General features: G+C 37.5%; 1 protein-coding gene across 4 annotated transcripts in view; it reads left to right on the plus strand.

Annotated features, from left to right (window-relative positions):
* CDH6 (cadherin 6) overlaps positions 1-19,074 on the plus strand; it is a 140,375-nt gene that overhangs the window by 109,393 nt on the left and 11,908 nt on the right. For all 4 annotated transcript variants that reach the window (XM_073995105.1, XM_073995106.1, XM_005556634.5 and 1 more), the window contains exons 5-9: positions 1,360-1,527; positions 4,001-4,188; positions 7,060-7,313; positions 15,233-15,369; positions 18,331-18,452. In XM_073995105.1, coding sequence (XP_073851206.1) covers positions 1,360-1,527; positions 4,001-4,188; positions 7,060-7,313; positions 15,233-15,369; positions 18,331-18,452 — 869 coding nt within the window. The remainder of the gene's footprint in view (positions 1-1,359; positions 1,528-4,000; positions 4,189-7,059; positions 7,314-15,232; positions 15,370-18,330; positions 18,453-19,074) is intronic.

Raw genomic sequence — 19,074 nt, forward strand, 5'->3', positions numbered from 1 at the left:
GAATCCTCTTTTCAACATCTCAGTTTTCTGTTTCCTGTATTTTCTCCACAAAGTAGCAACCTATCTTATAATGATCTGTTTTTAGCAGATATCATTTGTATTGTATAGTAAATTCTACGCGTATTTTTATTATAATGAGTCAATTTCCTTTTATACATTTTTTAAACATCCATTATTCTTGGTAGAAATCAAAACCTCCCTAGGTTCCCACATCCAGTTGGAAATCTCTGTGTTAAGTGGTGCAATGAACTTGGAAAGAATCCCAAGGAGAAAGAAAATGTTGAGCTGAAAAACAATGAGGATGAAAAATTAGAATTATTCAGCTTAAAGGACAAAAGGCTAAGGTGATCTCCTGTATTTAAATAGAGAAGTACTATTATTTGGAGAACAGAAAGCAGCTGTACTTTCACTGAAGCCCGGACTATAGGAATAAAATTGATCTGTTGTCTGAAGTATTCTTGTTAAAAATTTTAAAAAAGATATTTTCGCTTCATTAGTTGTTAAGCACTAGAATGTGTTTCTGCAGAAGGTTATAAAGGCTTCTCCAGTGAAATTTGAAAGAAAGTTAATTTAAGCATAAACGTTACATAGAAACTGGGCAAACTTTTAGAAGTTCTTTAACTATTTTATAACGACCTAACAACAGAGATAAATTTAACCTAACTTAAAAATTTTGGTTGCCATTGGGGCCAGTTGAACTAAAGTTCACGGTCAGCTTTAGGAATTCTAAAAGGCTTAAAGACCTTGAACCTTAATTCCAAAATTCTCTAGAATCATACAAGATGATCATTATGAAAGAATTGATTTTCTATTTTCTAAAGACCATAGTTTTACAATTTAGAAAATCCTCAGAGCATTCATTATGGTAAGTGTATCTGAGGGGTAATTAGTTAATTCATAATGGGAAACTCAAGAGTCGTTCAAGTATGTGACTTTCCTAACAATTTCCTCATAATTCACCTAAATGTCTTTTATCAAGCAGCTATTGTAGTACACCTTTATACCACAAGTCGTTTTAGATTTTGCTGTGTCATCTTATAACACTTCATATTTATACATCCATAATGTAATTATAATATTGAGTGTCTTATAACCCTTAATAATCTAAGCTATTGCAGAATCTGACTTGTACTTATTTTTATTCTCCTTGTATTACAGTCTTCTTTTAACGTATCTATCTCCCCTGTGTGATTGTAATATCCTTCAGTATAAAGGCTGTATATACTTATTTTTATATCATGACATCTGCATAGCATTCTGCATATTGTGGGTGACAGTTTATGTTTGTTTGCATAAATAAATGATTCCATAAAGTATTCTTAATGCATCCCTTTGCATTCTTAAATTTCACATCCACAGGTATCATCAAGACAGCTTTGCTCAACATGGATCGAGAAAACAGGGAGCAGTACCAAGTGGTGATTCAAGCCAAGGATATGGGCGGCCAGATGGGAGGATTATCTGGGACCACCACCGTGAACATCACACTGACTGATGTCAACGACAACCCTCCCCGATTCCCCCAGAGTAGGAACATTTGATCGAATGAGTTTCTTCAATGTGCTTTTATAAAACTTGAACATTAAGAGTTTTTGTTTTCCATTGTCATCATTATTGTCAAAGTTAGTGGACTTAAGAAGAACTGGTACTTTTATTAAAAAATGAGTTGACAACATGGCAACGCTCAGGAAATGTGAACATTTATGTTCCTGTATTGGTAATTAGCTGAGTGATTTCTGCTGTTGTTGTAAAGGCAACATCATTGTTTCATTTCTCCTTATTAAGAAAACTACCACAGACATAAATCTGCTCATGCAGAACATATGTATACAAGCATGCTGCAATTTGTTAGGAAAAATTTGACTTTATGTTTTGTGAATTTAATCAGGCATGTAATCTCTTTTAAATCCTCACAAAGCTTTGTAAGGGGAGGATTTATCATTTTACTGTTTCTAAAAATACAACTGTGGAAGTAACTAGGTACTTAATCCATTTGTAATCATAAATCGTTTTCTACATTATGGTTAGTTGAGATACCGAAAGTCGTCTCCAAAATCATTAACTCTCGTGATTAGATAAGAAGGAAGAAGAAGGAAAACCAACATCCATGAATACCAACTTGGTATCAGAAGTATGCTAAAAATTCCCACAAAAAGCTACCCAAGAGGGAACTGGTTTTAACGTAACTTTTCTTCCAGGAACAAAATCCCTTTGGGACCATGATCTCCTACAAAAGCTATCTTAATTATTAAATAGAAAACCCACTCATTCTATCGTGGCATTTTTAAAAAAACGAATCAGCTAATATGGGCTTCCTTTAGAATAGAGATATACATGAATCAACAGAAAGTAGTTGTATTTTCTTTATTTTTTCAAGTTTTTAATCAGAGTTAGCTAAATGCAAAAAGATCAGAGCTAATTAAAGAATATCTGATATAACAAGTTGAAGAAAGGTTCTGTGAGGCCTACCATTTCCTTTACACAGGCCTGAAACGAAAACTATTAGGATCACCAACAGTTTGCCCAAAACCTCCTTTTTAACATGGAGATTCCCTGGGGAAGAATAACAAAAGGATTCCCCTGCACCCTGGTACCACAGGAATTTGTAACTCACTCTGCTCTGCTTAGATAGCCTGTGACTTGTTATTGAGCAATATGCCAAGGCAAGGGAGGGGAGAAGATAGAAAGGGGCAGGAGGCCCTAAAAATGGAAGTTGAAAACACTAGAGAAATACTTAACCTGGGGTGCACCAACTCATTCCTGTAATCCCAGAGCTTTGGGAGGCTGAGGGAGGAAGACTGCATGAGGCCAAGAGTTCAAGACCAGCCAAGGCAACATAGTGAGACCCTGTGTCTACAACAAGTAAAAATAAATTAGCCAGGCATGATGGTGTGCACCTGTAGTCCCAACTACTCAGAAAGCTGAGGTGGGAGGATTGCTTGAGCCCAGAAGTTTGAGGCTGCAGTAAGCATGATCATGCCACTGCACTCCAGCCTGAGCAACAGGGGGAAACCCTGTCCGAAAAAAAAAAAAAAAAAAAAAAAATGCTCTTTTTGAGTTGCATATTTGAGTTAACTTGCTTTATCATTTTACCAAGTATGAACTTAGGGGATTACTATTATTGAATGCCTACATTTTAGTAGTGCCATAGACTGTTTAAATTCTTTTCAAATCATTTGTATGAATGGTTGACAAAATGTAATGGAAAAGGGTAGAATAAGCTTTGGTTTTACTATTTTATATTTTTGGTGCTAAGTACATCATAGTCTGGCCAATCTAAACTGTAATTCATATGTAGTCTCTCTAAACTAAGTTTGCAACAGGAGCATATTTTTTAAAAAAAAGTTTCTGTATAGGAAAAATGGATTTCAAAGTAGTAATACAAATATAAGTATGGGAGAAACCTATGCATAAAATAATAAAATTCAGGAGTCAAAAGAAAAAAATTAGGAGTTTTATCACTTAATGTATTTACCTATATCTCTAACTCTGCAGCTAGGTCCAGCTCCATGTATGAGTTAAAGAATATCTACTTGGATACAGCTTCCAACTTGCTATAATTTCTTTCCACCTCCAGCTATTATTAGCAATGGTAGAAAGAACTCTTTTAAAGAATACCTAGTAATTAACTTAAAGTCGCAGTTCAGATTAAATTCTTCTCTACTCTGTTAGATTAAGTTAACAAAGGGCTTTGAAGCCTTCTGTGCCTCCTGTAGCAGTTCAGCTGTTCTCACAATCACACTGTAAACTTTGGAGCCTGTTTACAGGACAAGAAAAGTGTTCTCCATTTGCAAGGAGACAGGTCATGAAATAGAAGAAACATTCTTAACAACCATGAAAGTAGACATAAGAAGAACAGGCCACCATTAGTTATTTTGAGGAAAGCACAAATCTACCTGATGGTAGTGTCTTAAAGAACTGTTAGAGCATAGGTTTTGTTTTTATGATAATAGACTGTGGTTAGTGTATGTTTGACTTATATCTGTCTGGTGATTAATAGGTACATACCAGTTTAAAACTCCTGAATCTTCTCCACCGGGTACACCAATTGGCAGAATCAAAGCCAGCGATGCTGACGTGGGAGAAAATGCTGAAATTGAGTACAGCATCACAGACGGTGAGGGGCTGGATATGTTTGATGTCATCACTGACCAGGAAACCCAGGAAGGGATTATAACTGTCAAAAAGGTAATGCCGCTTCTTAAACACCATACAAAGTGAACCCATTTACCTTTCTCCAGTTCCTAAGTTACCAGGGGCAATTATGTCTCACATAAACATTCCTTTAGATTTTTATTTGACTTATTATTTTCAGAAAAAATGCCAATTCTGGCCAGGCATGGTGGCTCCCGCCTGTCATCCCAGCACTTTCAGAGGCCGAGGCAGGAGGATCTCTTGAGTTCTGGAGTTTGAGACCAACATGGCAAAACCCATCTCTGTTAAAAATACAAAAATTAGCCAGGCGTGGTGGCAGGTGCCTGTAATCCCAGCTACTCTGGAGACTGAGGCAGGAGGATTGCTTGAGCCTAGGCAGCAGAGGTTGCAGTGAGATCACGCCACTGTACTCCAGCCTAGGTGACAGAGTGAGACTCTGTCGAAAGAAAGAAAGAAAGAAAGAGAGAGAGAGAGAGAGAGAGAGAGAGAGAGAGAGAGAGAGAGAGAGAGAGAGAGAAAGAAAGAAAGAAAGAAAGAAAGAAAGAAAGAAAGAAAGAAAGAAAGAAAGAAAGAAAGAAAGAAAGAAAGAAAGAAAGAGAGAGAAAGAAAGGAGGGGGGAGGGAGGGAGAGAGGGAGGGAGGGAGGGAAGGAGGGAAGGAGGGAAGGAAAGGAAGAAAGGAAAGGAAGAAAGAAAGTCAATTCTAATGACAATGAGATCTCCTGGGTTGGCTTTCAAGAACCTAAAATGATATGCATTCATGTTAATTCTATACATCCAATGAATTTTTATTAGGAAGCTGCTAAGTAAATAAGTAATATAAACAAATGATATTCATAAAAATACATTAAGTAAATACTTTAAATGAACAGTAAATAAACAGTGCCAGACACTGCTCTAAGTGCTGGAGGTGCACTGGTACATACTACAAATGTTCTCTGCCCTCATGGTACTTCCAGTCTGGGTGAAAGAGACGAGGAGCCAAGTAAACAAACAAACAAATACATTACTACAAATTGTGATGCATGCTGTGAAGGAAAAGAGTACAGCAAGCAGTGATCAAGATGACTTGCATCACAGAAAGAGGATATATAAAGATCACAAGTTTAAATTAAATACCATAACAAATTTAAATTAAATACCATAAATTTCCTGTGACCTCTTTAGCTACTTTTTGGAACACAACAATAAATCTTTTCTGATTTCTATTTTTTTCCAAAGTACTGATTCATTATTTTATCCCCCAAATTGTCTAGCACCACAGAGTAGTATACAAAAATATGGCAAAAATTAAAAACCAATGAATGGTATGCTTCGAGACTAAAAATATTAATTTTGGTTAACTTTTTATGATTTCACTTTTATCATGTATGGTGTAATATTTTCTCTCTCCTTTAGCATACTATTACTTTTCTGGTAAATATAAGCATCGGTGGATGTAAATAATAGAGACTTTTTGCCTCCCAAACTTAGGATTACGTGTCTTAGTATCTGAAAACACAATAAAACATGTTTAAGTGACACTCAGACTAATGTTTTAAACTGTAATATAATTAGGAAGCCCATTAGTATGCATTAACCTTTTTAATTTTCTTGGTGCCTTATCAGATTCGAACTGAAATTTTGCCTAGACGACTAAATCACATTCACTAACGTCTTGATTAATTGTGTTTCTAGTGAGCCTTGTCATATTATCATCAAAAACTAAAAGTCAGCAATAAGCATTTGGGTTCACCATGTCTCCAAAAGCAGAGCTACTTTTCCTAAAGACCCTTGACAACAATGATCATTATTTTCTTTGGCAAATAATTAGCCCAATGCCCTTTTCAGGATACCATATTGACAACAATGATCTTTTCTTTCTTTGGCAAATAATTAGCCCAATGCCCTTTTCAGGATACCATTTGGAATATTTCATTACCTCATGCAAAAAAAAACACAAAACTTTAATCTATGTTTTCCTGAATGACGACGAGGGATTCACAATGCAAACTTGTGGCTCTCAATTCTGGCTGCACCATAGAATCACTGGGGGAAGTGTTTAATCATGTCGATTTTAATCTGCATGCCCCGATATGTTGGTTTAATGGTCCAGGGTGGGGCCAAGACATTGGCCAGTTTTAAACACTCACTGGTGTAATTAAAGCCAGATATGGCCTGCACAGTGGCTCACGCTTGTAATCCCAGCACTTTGGGAGGCCGAGGCAGGTGGATCATGAGGTCAAGAGATTAAGACCATCCTGGTCAACATGATGAAACCCCGTTTCTACTAAAAATACAAAAATTAACTGGGCCTGGTGGCATGTGCCTATAGTCCCAGCTACTTGGGAGGCTGAGGAAAATCGCTTGAATCTGGAGGCCTCGTTGCAGTGAGCTGAGATCGCGCCACTGCACTCCAGCCTGGCGACAGAGCAAGACTCTGTCTCAAAAAAAAAAAAAAAAAAAGCCAGATGTGAGAACATCTGACATGGAATAACACACTGTGTATTTGCCAACTTGCCCCTGATGGCCCCCTCTAGTAAAATGCGAGTATATTTTAAGTGGGGACAGAGTGGGCTCTACCAGACTCCTGCTTCCAAGTGCCCTTCCTGCCTGGTATGATGCCTTGTACCTCAGGACCCACTTTTAAGTCAACAGCAGGCACGGTCTCAGCCCATACACTTTTCAGGGCTGTGTGGCATCTGAACTCCTTCACAAACTTTATGATCATTTCCTGCCTAACAGCCTAGATGTAAGAAAAAAAATTACATCTTATCTTTTCTCCCTGTGCCCAATATCACACTAATGTGTTTCCCTAAGCAATATGATTCCATTCATTTATCAGTGATTTACACCAAAAATGTTTCATGTCTTGGCTTTCTGTGTCTTGGCTGCTTTAAATATGTCACTTCTTCCCCCACCCCAAGCTCTTGGACTTTGAAAAGAAGAAAGTGTATACCCTTAAAGTGGAAGCCTCCAATCCTCATGTTGAGCCACGATTTCTCTACTTGGGGCCTTTCAAAGATTCAGCCACAGTTAGAATTGTGGTGGAGGATGTAGATGAGCCTCCTGTCTTCAGCAAGCTGGCCTACATCCTACAAATAAGAGAAGATGCTCAGATAAACACCACAATAGGCTCCGTCACAGCCCAAGATCCAGACGCTGCCAGGAATCCTGTCAAGTAAGCACGCTTCTGCGATGTGTCTGTTTCATAAGCTTCGGTCCATTTATATTCAAATATCTGCCTGCACTTTAGAAAAGATGAATCCCTTTTGTTCCAATTAGACAATTATGTTTTCCTGAAAAAACTATTCTAAACAGCACCTTTAACTCTCTTTGCTCACTGCATAAATATTATTTTGGCAGAAATACAGTAGTCCCTTGTTATCCCCTGGGGGATTGGTGCCAGGACCACCCCCATATTAAAATTCACAAATCCGGAAGTTCCTTATATAAAATGACACAGATTTGCAAACAACCGAAGCTCATCCTTCCCTATGCTTTAAGTCATTTCTAGATTACTTATAGTACCAATTCAATGTAAATACTGTGTAAATAGTTGTTATCTTGATGTTTTTATTTGTACTATTTTTTATTGTTTGCTTTTTGTTTTTTCCAAACATTTTTGATTTCCAGTTGGTTGAATCCACAGTTGCAGAACCTGTGGATACACGGAGCTAACTGTATAAACCTTAAAAGAACACAAATTTGGGAAGGAAAGCAAGCTATAGGGAGTTTACTGCTTAAATAGAAGTAGTATAAGGTGATGTGGCTGAATAACCTGGGATTATTTTTCAAGGTTTGAGATTTTTTTTAAGTTTAAGATTTGTCAAAGAGTAGCAAAGAAAAAGTATGATTTTTAACAAATCAAGCACTGGGATTGAGAGCCTGTTTTTCAAGTGTTTTTCAAGTGTTTTTCAAGTGTAACACCTAAAAGACAGAATTATCCTCCATTCAGATGCATTTTCCTTTTGTAGATGTAGATAAAAACAACAATTGTTTCATGATATACGTCCGTGAAATCCTAGGGAAATTAATACAACAGAGTCCAAATGTGTGCTATGTAAACTAGTTCTGTTTTCCCTATGCTTTCCTTACACCTTAGTTGTAAATCATGTTACAATAAGGCCTTATTGCTCTTTGGGACCACCGATGCTTCAGTATTCTCGGATCTTAACAGAAAAATGCTGGAGTCAACCAACCTCCAGCCTTCAGCCAGTAGCTTAGTTGACTAAATGAGAAAAGTACTAGCTGGGCGCGGCGGCTCACGCCTGTAATCCCAGCACTTCGGGAGGCAAAGGTGGGCAGATCACTTGAGGTCAGGAGTTCAAGAAAAGTGCTAGGCCAGAATAGCATTGTGTCAATTATTACCCATAAACAAAGTAAGCAGATTGAAAAACTAGAGAAACTCTCGCCAGTGAGTTCACAAATAGATTCTGGTCAAGGTGCCAGCCAAGTGCCAGGTACTCTAGGCACTAGGGAATACAGCCCTGATCCCATGAAGCTTACATTCTAATTGGGGCAAGCAGAAATAGACAAACAATAAATATGTAATACGTCAGGCAAAAGTAAATTTTAAGCAGGAAAATAAGGCAGAATAAGGAAATAAAGAGCACCTGGAGTACTATTTTAGATAATGGGGTCAGGTTTGGCATTCTTGGTAGGGGACCATTTAGTAAAGATTTGAATGAAATTAAAGGGCGAACCATGTTGATGCTGAGGGGAGAACATTCCAAGAAGAAATTAAAGGGCGAACTATGTTGATGCTGGGGGGAGAACATTCAAGAAGAGAGAAAAGCAAGGGTAAGTCTGATACCAGAGCTTGCTTGACAGTTGAAAGAGCAGTGAGGAGGCCTCCGCAGCTAGAAGAGAGTGAGTGAGGGAGGGGAGGTCAGATATGAGGCCTCAAAGAGGTTTGATAGCTGATGAGGAGTGTGGCAGGTCCTGTAGGGCTTTGTAGTTCATGGTAAAGACTGGATTTTGTTCTGATTGAGATGAGAAGCCACTGGAAACCTTTGAATATAAGAGTTAACTAATCTAAAACTCCATTTTAAAAGGGTAACACTAGCTGCTACATGAAGAATATTATTGCAGATAAAAGAATTTGGGGCTCTAAGGCAGCAGTCATTTTCCAACTTTTCCCAGTTGAGCCCTTTGTTCAAATAAAACCTTATGACAAGCCCTACATCTCAAACACAAAAATTCCTGGCTTACTTTCAGGGAATAATTTTAAATCACTGGGCACATAAACTCTTGTTTTATCATCCTACTGGAATATCTATAAGACACTTTGAATTGGGCTATGGTCAACCATGTGAGCTCCATGGATCAAGTGTTTCTCCACATACATTTAATATTGTTAATAAGGAAAATGAATGTGGTTTTCACTAATATAGCTTTCACTAATATAGTTTTCACTAATGCATGTGTAAGTATTTTCACAACTACTCTCTTGGAGTTTATTTTAACTGCATAAGGAAAAAAATCTTAGCAAGTAAGTATCAAATTCAATTTGAAAGTGTTAATGCTAGAAGTTTACAAATATGAGCTTTGGTTATCTCCTTGATAGCTCAACATTTTTTTAATTAAAAGCGAGAATGTTCTGTGAATTCAGGCAATATTTCCATATCTATATTACTTTTTATACCAAATACCATTTTTACCCACTGCATTATTTTCTGTTTTATGAAAGAAAGTAGTTAGCTTGTCAGATTATGTTGGCTGTCAGCTAATTTTTAAGCTTTTTGCTGCTAGCCTTTCCTTGGTACATATGGATATGATACATATACACTTGAGACTAGAAATACTTATAGATATATTGGTATATAAATGGTATTCCAGTGTCCTTTTATAGGATAAAATTCATTCTTATATTAGAAAAATACATTCATACATAATTTTTGATTATTCAAAACATAAATGTTGAACAACTAAGTGCTAGACAATATGGTAGGTGCAAAATTAACACTAGAGAATTCTTCCTCAGAGCACTAATTTATCATTATGCAGGTACAAATCTTTAATTCTTTAATCACGTAAAATTATTTTCTTCTAATAACTTCATCTCAAATTCCCTTTGGTTTCTGTGAAATAATCTTATAATATGTCACTATACATACAAATTATGAAAAATTTATGCAAACATACATCCTTTCCAGGAAGAACCACAAATCTTCCTGACTTGAGGATATATTAGAAGACAAATTATTTAATCACAGAATACAATTAAGTCCTAGAAAAAAAAAAAAAAAGAGCTACCTAACAGAAGGAACTGCTATAATCACGATGGGATTGATTATCTTGTTTCTTATCAGTGATAATTACAATTAATGTGATTGGACAATAAATATCTTTGATATAAATTTAAATTACCTTGGAAGGAAAAAACAACAAACAAGCAAGGCTTGTGTACAAACATCTTTCCCAAATGATGTGGGCATTTTAGATTTTCTATTAATTTTTAAATGTCCCAACACAAAGAAAAAATACAATTTTGGTATTTCCTAAATAGTTACTTTCACTTTCAAATTGAAAGCTGCCTTCAACTAAAAATTCTCGCCTCTTACCCTTTATGTCAAGGCTTGATAGGAAAATATAATGACTTGTAAAATTTAAAACTATAGCAGGGGGAAAAGAAGAAAACAAGATTATTGCTGTATGTAATTGTAACAGCTTACAGAAGCAGCACATCTTAAGCTTAGCATTTTCCATGAGAAAAAAATATGTATATAGATAATTATAAAATTTCTTACAAAGTCTATGAATATTGAGGTTTCCTTTTTGTAATTAACTATGTGCTATAAATATCTGTCATTCTCAAATTTAAAATAAGACGTGATCAAGTAAGTACAATACTGTTGCCTAAATTCTTAATAAATATTGATTCATGACATAAATGGCAAAACAATAGCTGTTTCATTTGTTTCAACCCTTTTGATAATAAAAACATAAGTTTATATCCATTGAAACTGAAATTCCAATTCAACTTAATATTACACCCATTGTGAACTTCATTAATTCTCTTTAAAATCAGGTTTAAATGGCCTACAATAATTGAATATCTATTTCATTTAGACACTCACTAGATAATAAAAATAAATTTCATGAAGATAAAATATATTGTTCATTATAATTCACTACTTGTGTTTTAAACCAAAATAACATATTCAAGTAGAATCTTGGATGCAGTATACTATGGCAAATTAGTAACAAGGGTTTATTTTTCTTAGAGCACTCATAATGATTCCACATATGTCTGCCTCACTAGGTCATTTACTTAAATTGAATTTCTTAGGCAATGTTTTTAAACCTCATAAAGTTTTAAAAATCCAGCTGAAATGGGCAATTTTTTTTCTAATGGCCTTAACAGATCAACTTTCTTCAGTTTTCTCTGTAATACCCCACCCCCACCCTGCTCATAAACATAGTGTATTAGTCCATTTTTACACTGCTATAAAGAACTACCTGAAACTTGGTAATTTATGAAAAGGTTTAATTGACTCCCATTTCCACAGGCTGTACAGGAAGCATGGCCAAGAGGCCTCAGGAAACTTACAATCATAGCAGAAGAAGAAGAGGGAAAGGAAGGGGAAAGTGCCACACACTTTTGAACCATCAGATCTCATGAGAACTCACTCACTATCACAAGAACAGCAAGGGGGAAGTCTGCCCCATGATTCAGTCACCTCCCACCAAGTCCCTCCTCCAACACATGGGGATTACAATTTGAGATCAGATTTGGGTGAGAACACAGAGTCAAATCATATCATTCTTCCCCTGGCCCCTCCCAAATCTCATGTCCTTTTCACATTTCAAAACCAATCATGCATTCCCAACAGTCCCCCAAAGTCTTAACTCATCCCAGCATTAACTCAAAAGTCCAAGTCCAAAGTCTCATCTGAGACAAGACAGATCCTTTCAGCCTATGAGCCTGTAAAATAAAAAACAAGTTAGTTACTTCCATACAATGGGGTTACAGTTATTAGGTAAATGTTCCCACTCAAAAAGGGAGACATCGGCCAAAACCAAGGGGCTACAGGCCCCATGCAAGACTGAAATCCAGCAGGGCCATCGTTAAATCCTAAGGCTCCAAAATAATCTCCTTTGACTCCATGTCTCACCTCTAGGGCACACTGATAAAGGGGTGTGCTCCCATGGCCTTGGGCAGCTCCATTCCTGTGGCTCTGCAAGATACAGCCCCCAAGGCTGCTTTCATGGGCTGGCATTGAGTGCCTGCAGCTTTCCCAGGCTCATGGTGCAAGCTTTTGGTGGATCCACCATTCTGGGGTCTGGAAGAGAGTGGCCCGCTTCTCACAGCTCCACTAAGCAGTGCCCCAGTGAGGATTCTGTTTGGGGGCTCCAACCCCTCATTTTCCCTCCACACTGCTCCAGTAGAGAGGTTCTCCATGAGGTCTCCACCACTGCAGCAGACTTCTGCCTGGACATCCAGGCATTTCCATAAATCCTCTGAAATCTAGGTGGAGGTTCCCAAACCTCAACTTCTTGCTTTCTGCACACCTTCAGGGCCAACACCATGAAGATGCCACCAAGGCTTGGGGCTTGCACCCTCTGAAGCCACAACCTGAGCTGTACCTTGGCCCCTTTTAGCCACAGCTGGGGCTGAAGTGGCTGGAACACAGGATGCCATGTCCCAAGGCTGCACAGAGCAGCTAGGCCCTAAGCCTTGCCCATGAAACCATTTTTTTTCCTCCTATGCCTCTGGGCCTGTGAGGGAAGGGGCTGCGATCAAGGTCCCCGAAATGCCCTGGAGACATTTCCCCCTTGTCCTGGCTATTAACATTCGGCTCCTCTTTAGTTATGGAAATTTCTGCAGCAGGCTTGAATTCCTCCCCAGAAAATGGATCTTTCTTTTCTACCACATGGTCACCGTTTTAAATATAAGTTCCAGTTTCACGTCATCTCTTTGTTCACACATGAGCATACACTTTAAGAAACAGCCAGATCAATTCTTGAAAGCTTTGCTGCTTAGAAACTTCTGCCAAATACCCTAAATCATCCCTCTTGAGTTCAAAGTTCCACAGATCTCTAGGGCAGACGCAAAACACCTCCAGTCTCCTTGCTAAAGCAAAGCAAGAGTGACCTTTAATCCAGTTCCCAATAAGTTCCTCATGTCCATCTGAGACCTCCTCAGCCTGGACTTCATTGCCCATATTATTGTCAGCATTTTGGTCAAAACCTTTCAACAAGTCTCTAGGAAGTTCCAAACTTTCCTACATCTTTCTTTCTTCTTCTGAGCCCTCCAATCTGTTTCAACCTCTGCATGTTACCCAGTTCCAAAGTTGCTTCCATATTTTCAGCTATCTTTATAGCAGTCCCCCACTTTCCTGGTAGCAATGTTCTGTATTAGTTCATTCTCACACTGCTATAAAGAACTACCTGAGCCTGGGTAATTTATGAAGAAAAGAGGTTTAATTGATTCACAGTTCTACGGGAAGCATGGCTAGGAGGCCACAGCAAACCTGTAATCATAGCGAAAGGTAAGGGGAAGCACTACACTTTTAAACCATCAGCTCTCATGAGAATTCACTCACTATCACAAGATCAGCAAGGGAGAAGTCTGCCCCCATGATACAATCACCTCCCATCAGGCCCCTCCTTTGACACATGGGGATTACAATTCAAGATTAGATTTGGGTGGGGACACAGAGCCAAACCATATCACATAGCTATTCTAAAAACTAGTAATACATTTATAAATAAGACAACATTTCTCAAAATCCACTAGTCTTCCACCAGTATTAGGGTTGGAATGTTTGGTTTCCAAATGCTTCTCTTGGTTTTCCTTGAATGTATTCAAACTCTCCTTCTTAAATATTTATCAAATTCCTCGTCTGTTCCAGGCACCACTGTGTGTCTCTGGTCTCCCACTGATTTAAGTGATGTAAATGATTCTGTCTTTAGTGCTTTTCTTCCTCCACTGGACATTGTTTTCTTGGACAGCTGAATAGGAAATCTGGAATCAGTCCAGATCTTGATCTTGAGCTTCAGACTAAATATCTCTTCCCGTACTTTTCTCAGGCACCTTAGCCTCAGCATAGCAAAAATGGAACTTACCCATCTTCCCCGAATCCTGTTTTTCACTCCTTTTTTCTCTGTTTGTGGCAGCACTGTCCAAGCATTCTCCTCAATTCAACCAGTGATCTTTATTATCCATAATTTAGATTGTGGCACTCACCTGCTTAAAACCCTTTGTAGCCAGGCATGGTGGTTCATGACTGTTATCCCAGCACTTTGGGAGACCGAGTTAGGTGGATCACTTGAGCTCAGGAGTTCAAGACCAGCCCGTGCAAAATGGCCAAATCCTGTCTCTACAAAAAATACAAAAAATTAGGGCATGGTAACACACACCTGTGGTCCTAGCTACCCGGGAGGCTAAGGTGGGAGTATGGCTCAAGCCTGGGAGGTCGAGATTGCAGTGAACCAAGATCATGCCACTGCACTCCAGCCTTGGTGACAGAGTGAGAGAGTGAGACCACATTTCAAAACAAACAAACAAAAAACCCTTGGGTAGATTCGCATTGCATTTAGAATAAATTCCACCTTCTTACCACAGCCTTCTGCAGTCTAGACTCTGGCTCTCTCCCTAGTCTCATCTCCTATCTCCCTCTTCTGCCTCACTAACCTTGGCCACACTAGCTGTCTTTTGCTTATTTCAACAGATGATTTTTTAAATTAAATGGAAAGTAGAAAAATAACCAACACCCTACATATGCATACAAACACACACACACATATTAAAGTTCTCAGGTTGTAAAAACTTGAGTTAAAAATGAAACAATTACTATATAAACTTGATCCAAATTTATACATATTAGAAAGGAAAATGTAATGGTGATCCTCAAAGTCATGCAACTTGTCTAGTGAGTTTACTATTAAGACCTCCATTGTGAAGAACTAATTTCTCAAAATATTTTACTTAATGTCAAGTTGTAGATATTCAAATATGCACTAGAGATGGAAAAAAATTCATGCCACAGATACTCTGGGACATGTTGTGTACCAGATGTGTTATGATGTTCTATGATGTGAGAATAGGAAATAGAAAGAAAAGCCTTTCTTAATTCCACTCTGCATTTTCAGGTACTCTGTAGATCGACACACAGATATGGACAGAATATTCAACATTGATTCTGGAAATGGTTCAATTTTTACATCGAAACTTCTTGACCGAGAAACACTGCTATGGCACAACATTACAGTGATAGCAACAGAAATCAGTAAGTCCTACCTAATACCACTGCTGTCCCCCATTAATAGACTGAGTGTCCCAGCAAGGGCTGGCAGAGCATAGCTTGTCACCATGTATTGACAATCCCACTTGATATATATTGAGGGAAAGAGCCCTGGAGTGATTTGCAGTAATGCTTCTTCTATATATGCATTGGCTTATACATAAATGGAGAGGCAACCCTGAAAGTTCTATGGTTTGGAAACAATAAAATGGGAATGTATCTCACAAATGAGATTGAATTGGTACTGGGTGGATTTAATTCCAAAAAGCTTATAAATTAGAACATTACATAAACAGCTGAAAAAAACAGACTCTCAATTAGACATTGCGTGTGGGGGCAAAAGATGAGAGTGGTCAAGTATATTGTAAAATGTGGGCATTGTTTAGAAATTTTTTAGATATCAATTCTCTAGCTTACTATAGAATTTCTATTTTGAAGTCTTTACAGAATTAAGAGATATAAATTATCACTGTTCCATGGTATACCAAAGTGACTAATACAAACCACCAAGTAATCAATAAAATGATTAGAATGAATTTTATGGTAGCCCCCATGAAATTGAAGGCAAAGAACAATAGTGCCAAAAGAATGCTTTAAATAAAATGATTACACACAATGAAAACTAATGTAGTTGGTCAATACAATGTACGGGCTGAAGAATATAAGTGAAAACCATCTTTAAAATAGAATTTCAATGTTTAAAACTAGGCTTCTAGGCCGGGCACGGTGGCTCACGCCTGTAATCCCAGCACTTTGGGAGGCCGAGGGGGGCAGATCATGAGGTCAGGAGATCAAGACCATCCTGGCTAACGCGGTGAAACGCGTTAAAAATACAAAAAAATTTAAAAATTTTGCTAAAAATACAAAAAATACAAAAATACAAATACAAAAAAATTGTAAAAATACAAAAAAATTAGCTGGACGTGGTGGCGGGTGCCCGTAGTCCTAGCTACTTGGGAGGCTGAGGCAGGAGAACGGTGTGAACCTGGGAGGCGGAGCTTGTGGTGAGCCGAGATCACTCCACTGCACTCCAGCCTGGGCGACACAGTGAGACTCAAACTCCAAACAACAACAGCAACAACAACAAAACTAGGCTTCTAAAGTATAGCTTACTTTTTTTTTAGTTTTTGTGTTTAATTTTAAAAGTTCTAAACATTTTTAGCTCACTTTGGGTATCTAGTGTGAAATATTCCTTATCGAGTAGTTTATTACATTTGTATTCTCTGTCAATATAACTCATGAGATTTGAAGTGACTACAGGATATTTGGTAGAATAGTAACCAATACGGGCAAAATGAAGCATTGCTTTTAGATAGTGATAAGGACAGCACATTAGAAATTAGGTAGGAATTTGCTCTTCAGAACTTATGTCAAGATTTATCTTGAAGTTCATGTTCATTTATATTAAGGGACTGATGTAGATAGCAAAGACAGAGCATCTTTGAAGTTTTAAAATTATAAAATTCTTTCCCACTGAAAATGGCCATTTTTCCGACAACCACGAAATTTTATTTTTTACCAAAGCAGTCATTTCATAAGTATTTTAAGCTTTGTGCCTAAAAAAATTGTTTTTAAGATTTAATGTTTCTATGACACATTTGAAAGTATTGGTGACTATCTCTTAAAAGTTAGTATTCAGCTACTCTAACTTTCGAAGAATAGTGTGAGTAAAATTTCAGACATTTTAAAGAATCTTACTGTCTAATCTTCTTAACAACCTTTGATATAACAGAAACCAAAAGCTTGTATAAAACCACCTCCCACTCACCTCAGGGCCTTTGCATATACTGATTCCTCGACCTGAAGAGTCGGAAATATTCACATGGCTTAAATCTTCTCTTCATTCATGTCTCTGGGCAAATGATGTCTCATCAGAGAAGCAGTCCTTGGTCATCATTCTAAGTAACAGCTCTATTTCTCTCAATCCTTTTTACCTACTTAATTTCTCTATAGCATTTACCATCTGATACATTATACATTTATGTGTTTATGGTTTGTCCATCCCCATTACAACAAAGCTGCAGGAAACAGGATCTTTGTTATGTTTCCTAGTGCCCCAACATCCCAAATAGAGGCTGCTATAGATTAGGTATTAGATGCTCCCTAAATACTTACAAAGTGAAAAAACAATAGACGTACAAGTGAAGTAAATGAAGAGAGCTGAGGTGATAGATTCTAACTCCTGATTCTTACACCAGGAATCTGTCTTCCATACTGTGCTAAAAGATTACCACAGAAGGCAACCAAAATACTTCATTTATCTCAGGTCTGCAAACATTGATTCCGCTCTATCATTAATTCCAGATGAAAAGCCTGGGCTTTCAGCCTGGGCTTGGAGTCAGACAGATCCAAGTTTGAACCTGGACTTCTCTCTTTACTGTCTCTGTAAACACAGATAAATTGCTTAACTTCTCCATGTCTCAGTTTCCTCATCTGTAAAATGGGGGCAGTAACTCTGTCTATCTCAGAAGTTTGTGAACATTAAATAACATAATATAGCAAAGTGTTTAGCATGACATCTTGCTCTCGTTCAGCACTCAAACTAAAACACTAAGACCAATAACTATCCTTTGGTCTTCTGGTGGTTCATTCATTTTCCCTCTTCTTCCTTTTGTCCATATGCTCCCCATCAGCCTGCTTCCTTGAAAATCTACCTTTAAAATGCCTTTCTTGGTTTTGTGTTATCTTAAGGTTTATTATACAGTTGAACTATATCAACACAAGTAGCTTTGTCACCCATGTATCTCTAACAGGTGCATCCAACTCCAGATGTACCAAATAATCAAATTCTACTTTTTGTGACCACACTGATACTTAATGCCCAGTAGTACAGTAGCTTGGGGAATCTGTGCATGAATGAGAATGAAGAAGTTGAGTGGATGTTGTCTAAAGGGAATCGGCAATCAACATGTAAATGGCTTTTTCTTTCTTTTTGGAATGTGACAGATAATCCAAAGCAAAGTAGTCGAGTACCTCTATATATTAAAGTTCTAGATGTCAATGACAACGCCCCAGAATTTGCTGAGTTCTATGAAACTTTTGTCTGTGAAAAAGCAAAGGCAGATCAGGTGAGTTTCATTAAAAAGTACATTCAAGTTGAACGTCAGATTAATTTAGATCTTCTAATCATTGAGATGATTCACAGAGCTGAAGGAGAGTTGTGAATTATCTATGAAGTGAATGCCACGGAAATTAATACTATAAATAAGAACCAGGACTTACATATGAGAACTAACAGTTTCGAAGAACTGGAAGTTCATCAAAGACTGAGGCTGATTCCAAATTGATCTTAAGTTTTTATTAAAATAGATTAGTCACAGCTTTATTGGAAAAATCTTTATTGGTGAACAGATAGTTTAATTACCATATGTACTTGAAGTAATAACTAGAACATACTTTATAATTGCCTATAATTCATGATTTCACTTATTTACATTGACCATCTGTATAAGTAATACAAATTCATGAATGTTTTCCTATTTTACACATTCGTCCCCATGTGAAATAGGTCTTTGCTGCCAGTGATATAAAAATTATGTTTCAGTTTGTGAAAATAGAAGTACACTGTTAAAGTACACGTGCAGGTAGAAAGCTGAAGTTATCGTGTTCTACATACTTATTTTCTTTTCCATTTTTTGCAAGTTGATAGCTTATGTAATGCTAAGAGTGCATTTCTAGACAGACTGTCCA

This window comes from Macaca fascicularis, chromosome 6 (assembly GCF_037993035.2).
Source record: "Macaca fascicularis isolate 582-1 chromosome 6, T2T-MFA8v1.1".
NCBI lineage: Eukaryota > Metazoa > Chordata > Mammalia > Primates > Cercopithecidae > Macaca > Macaca fascicularis.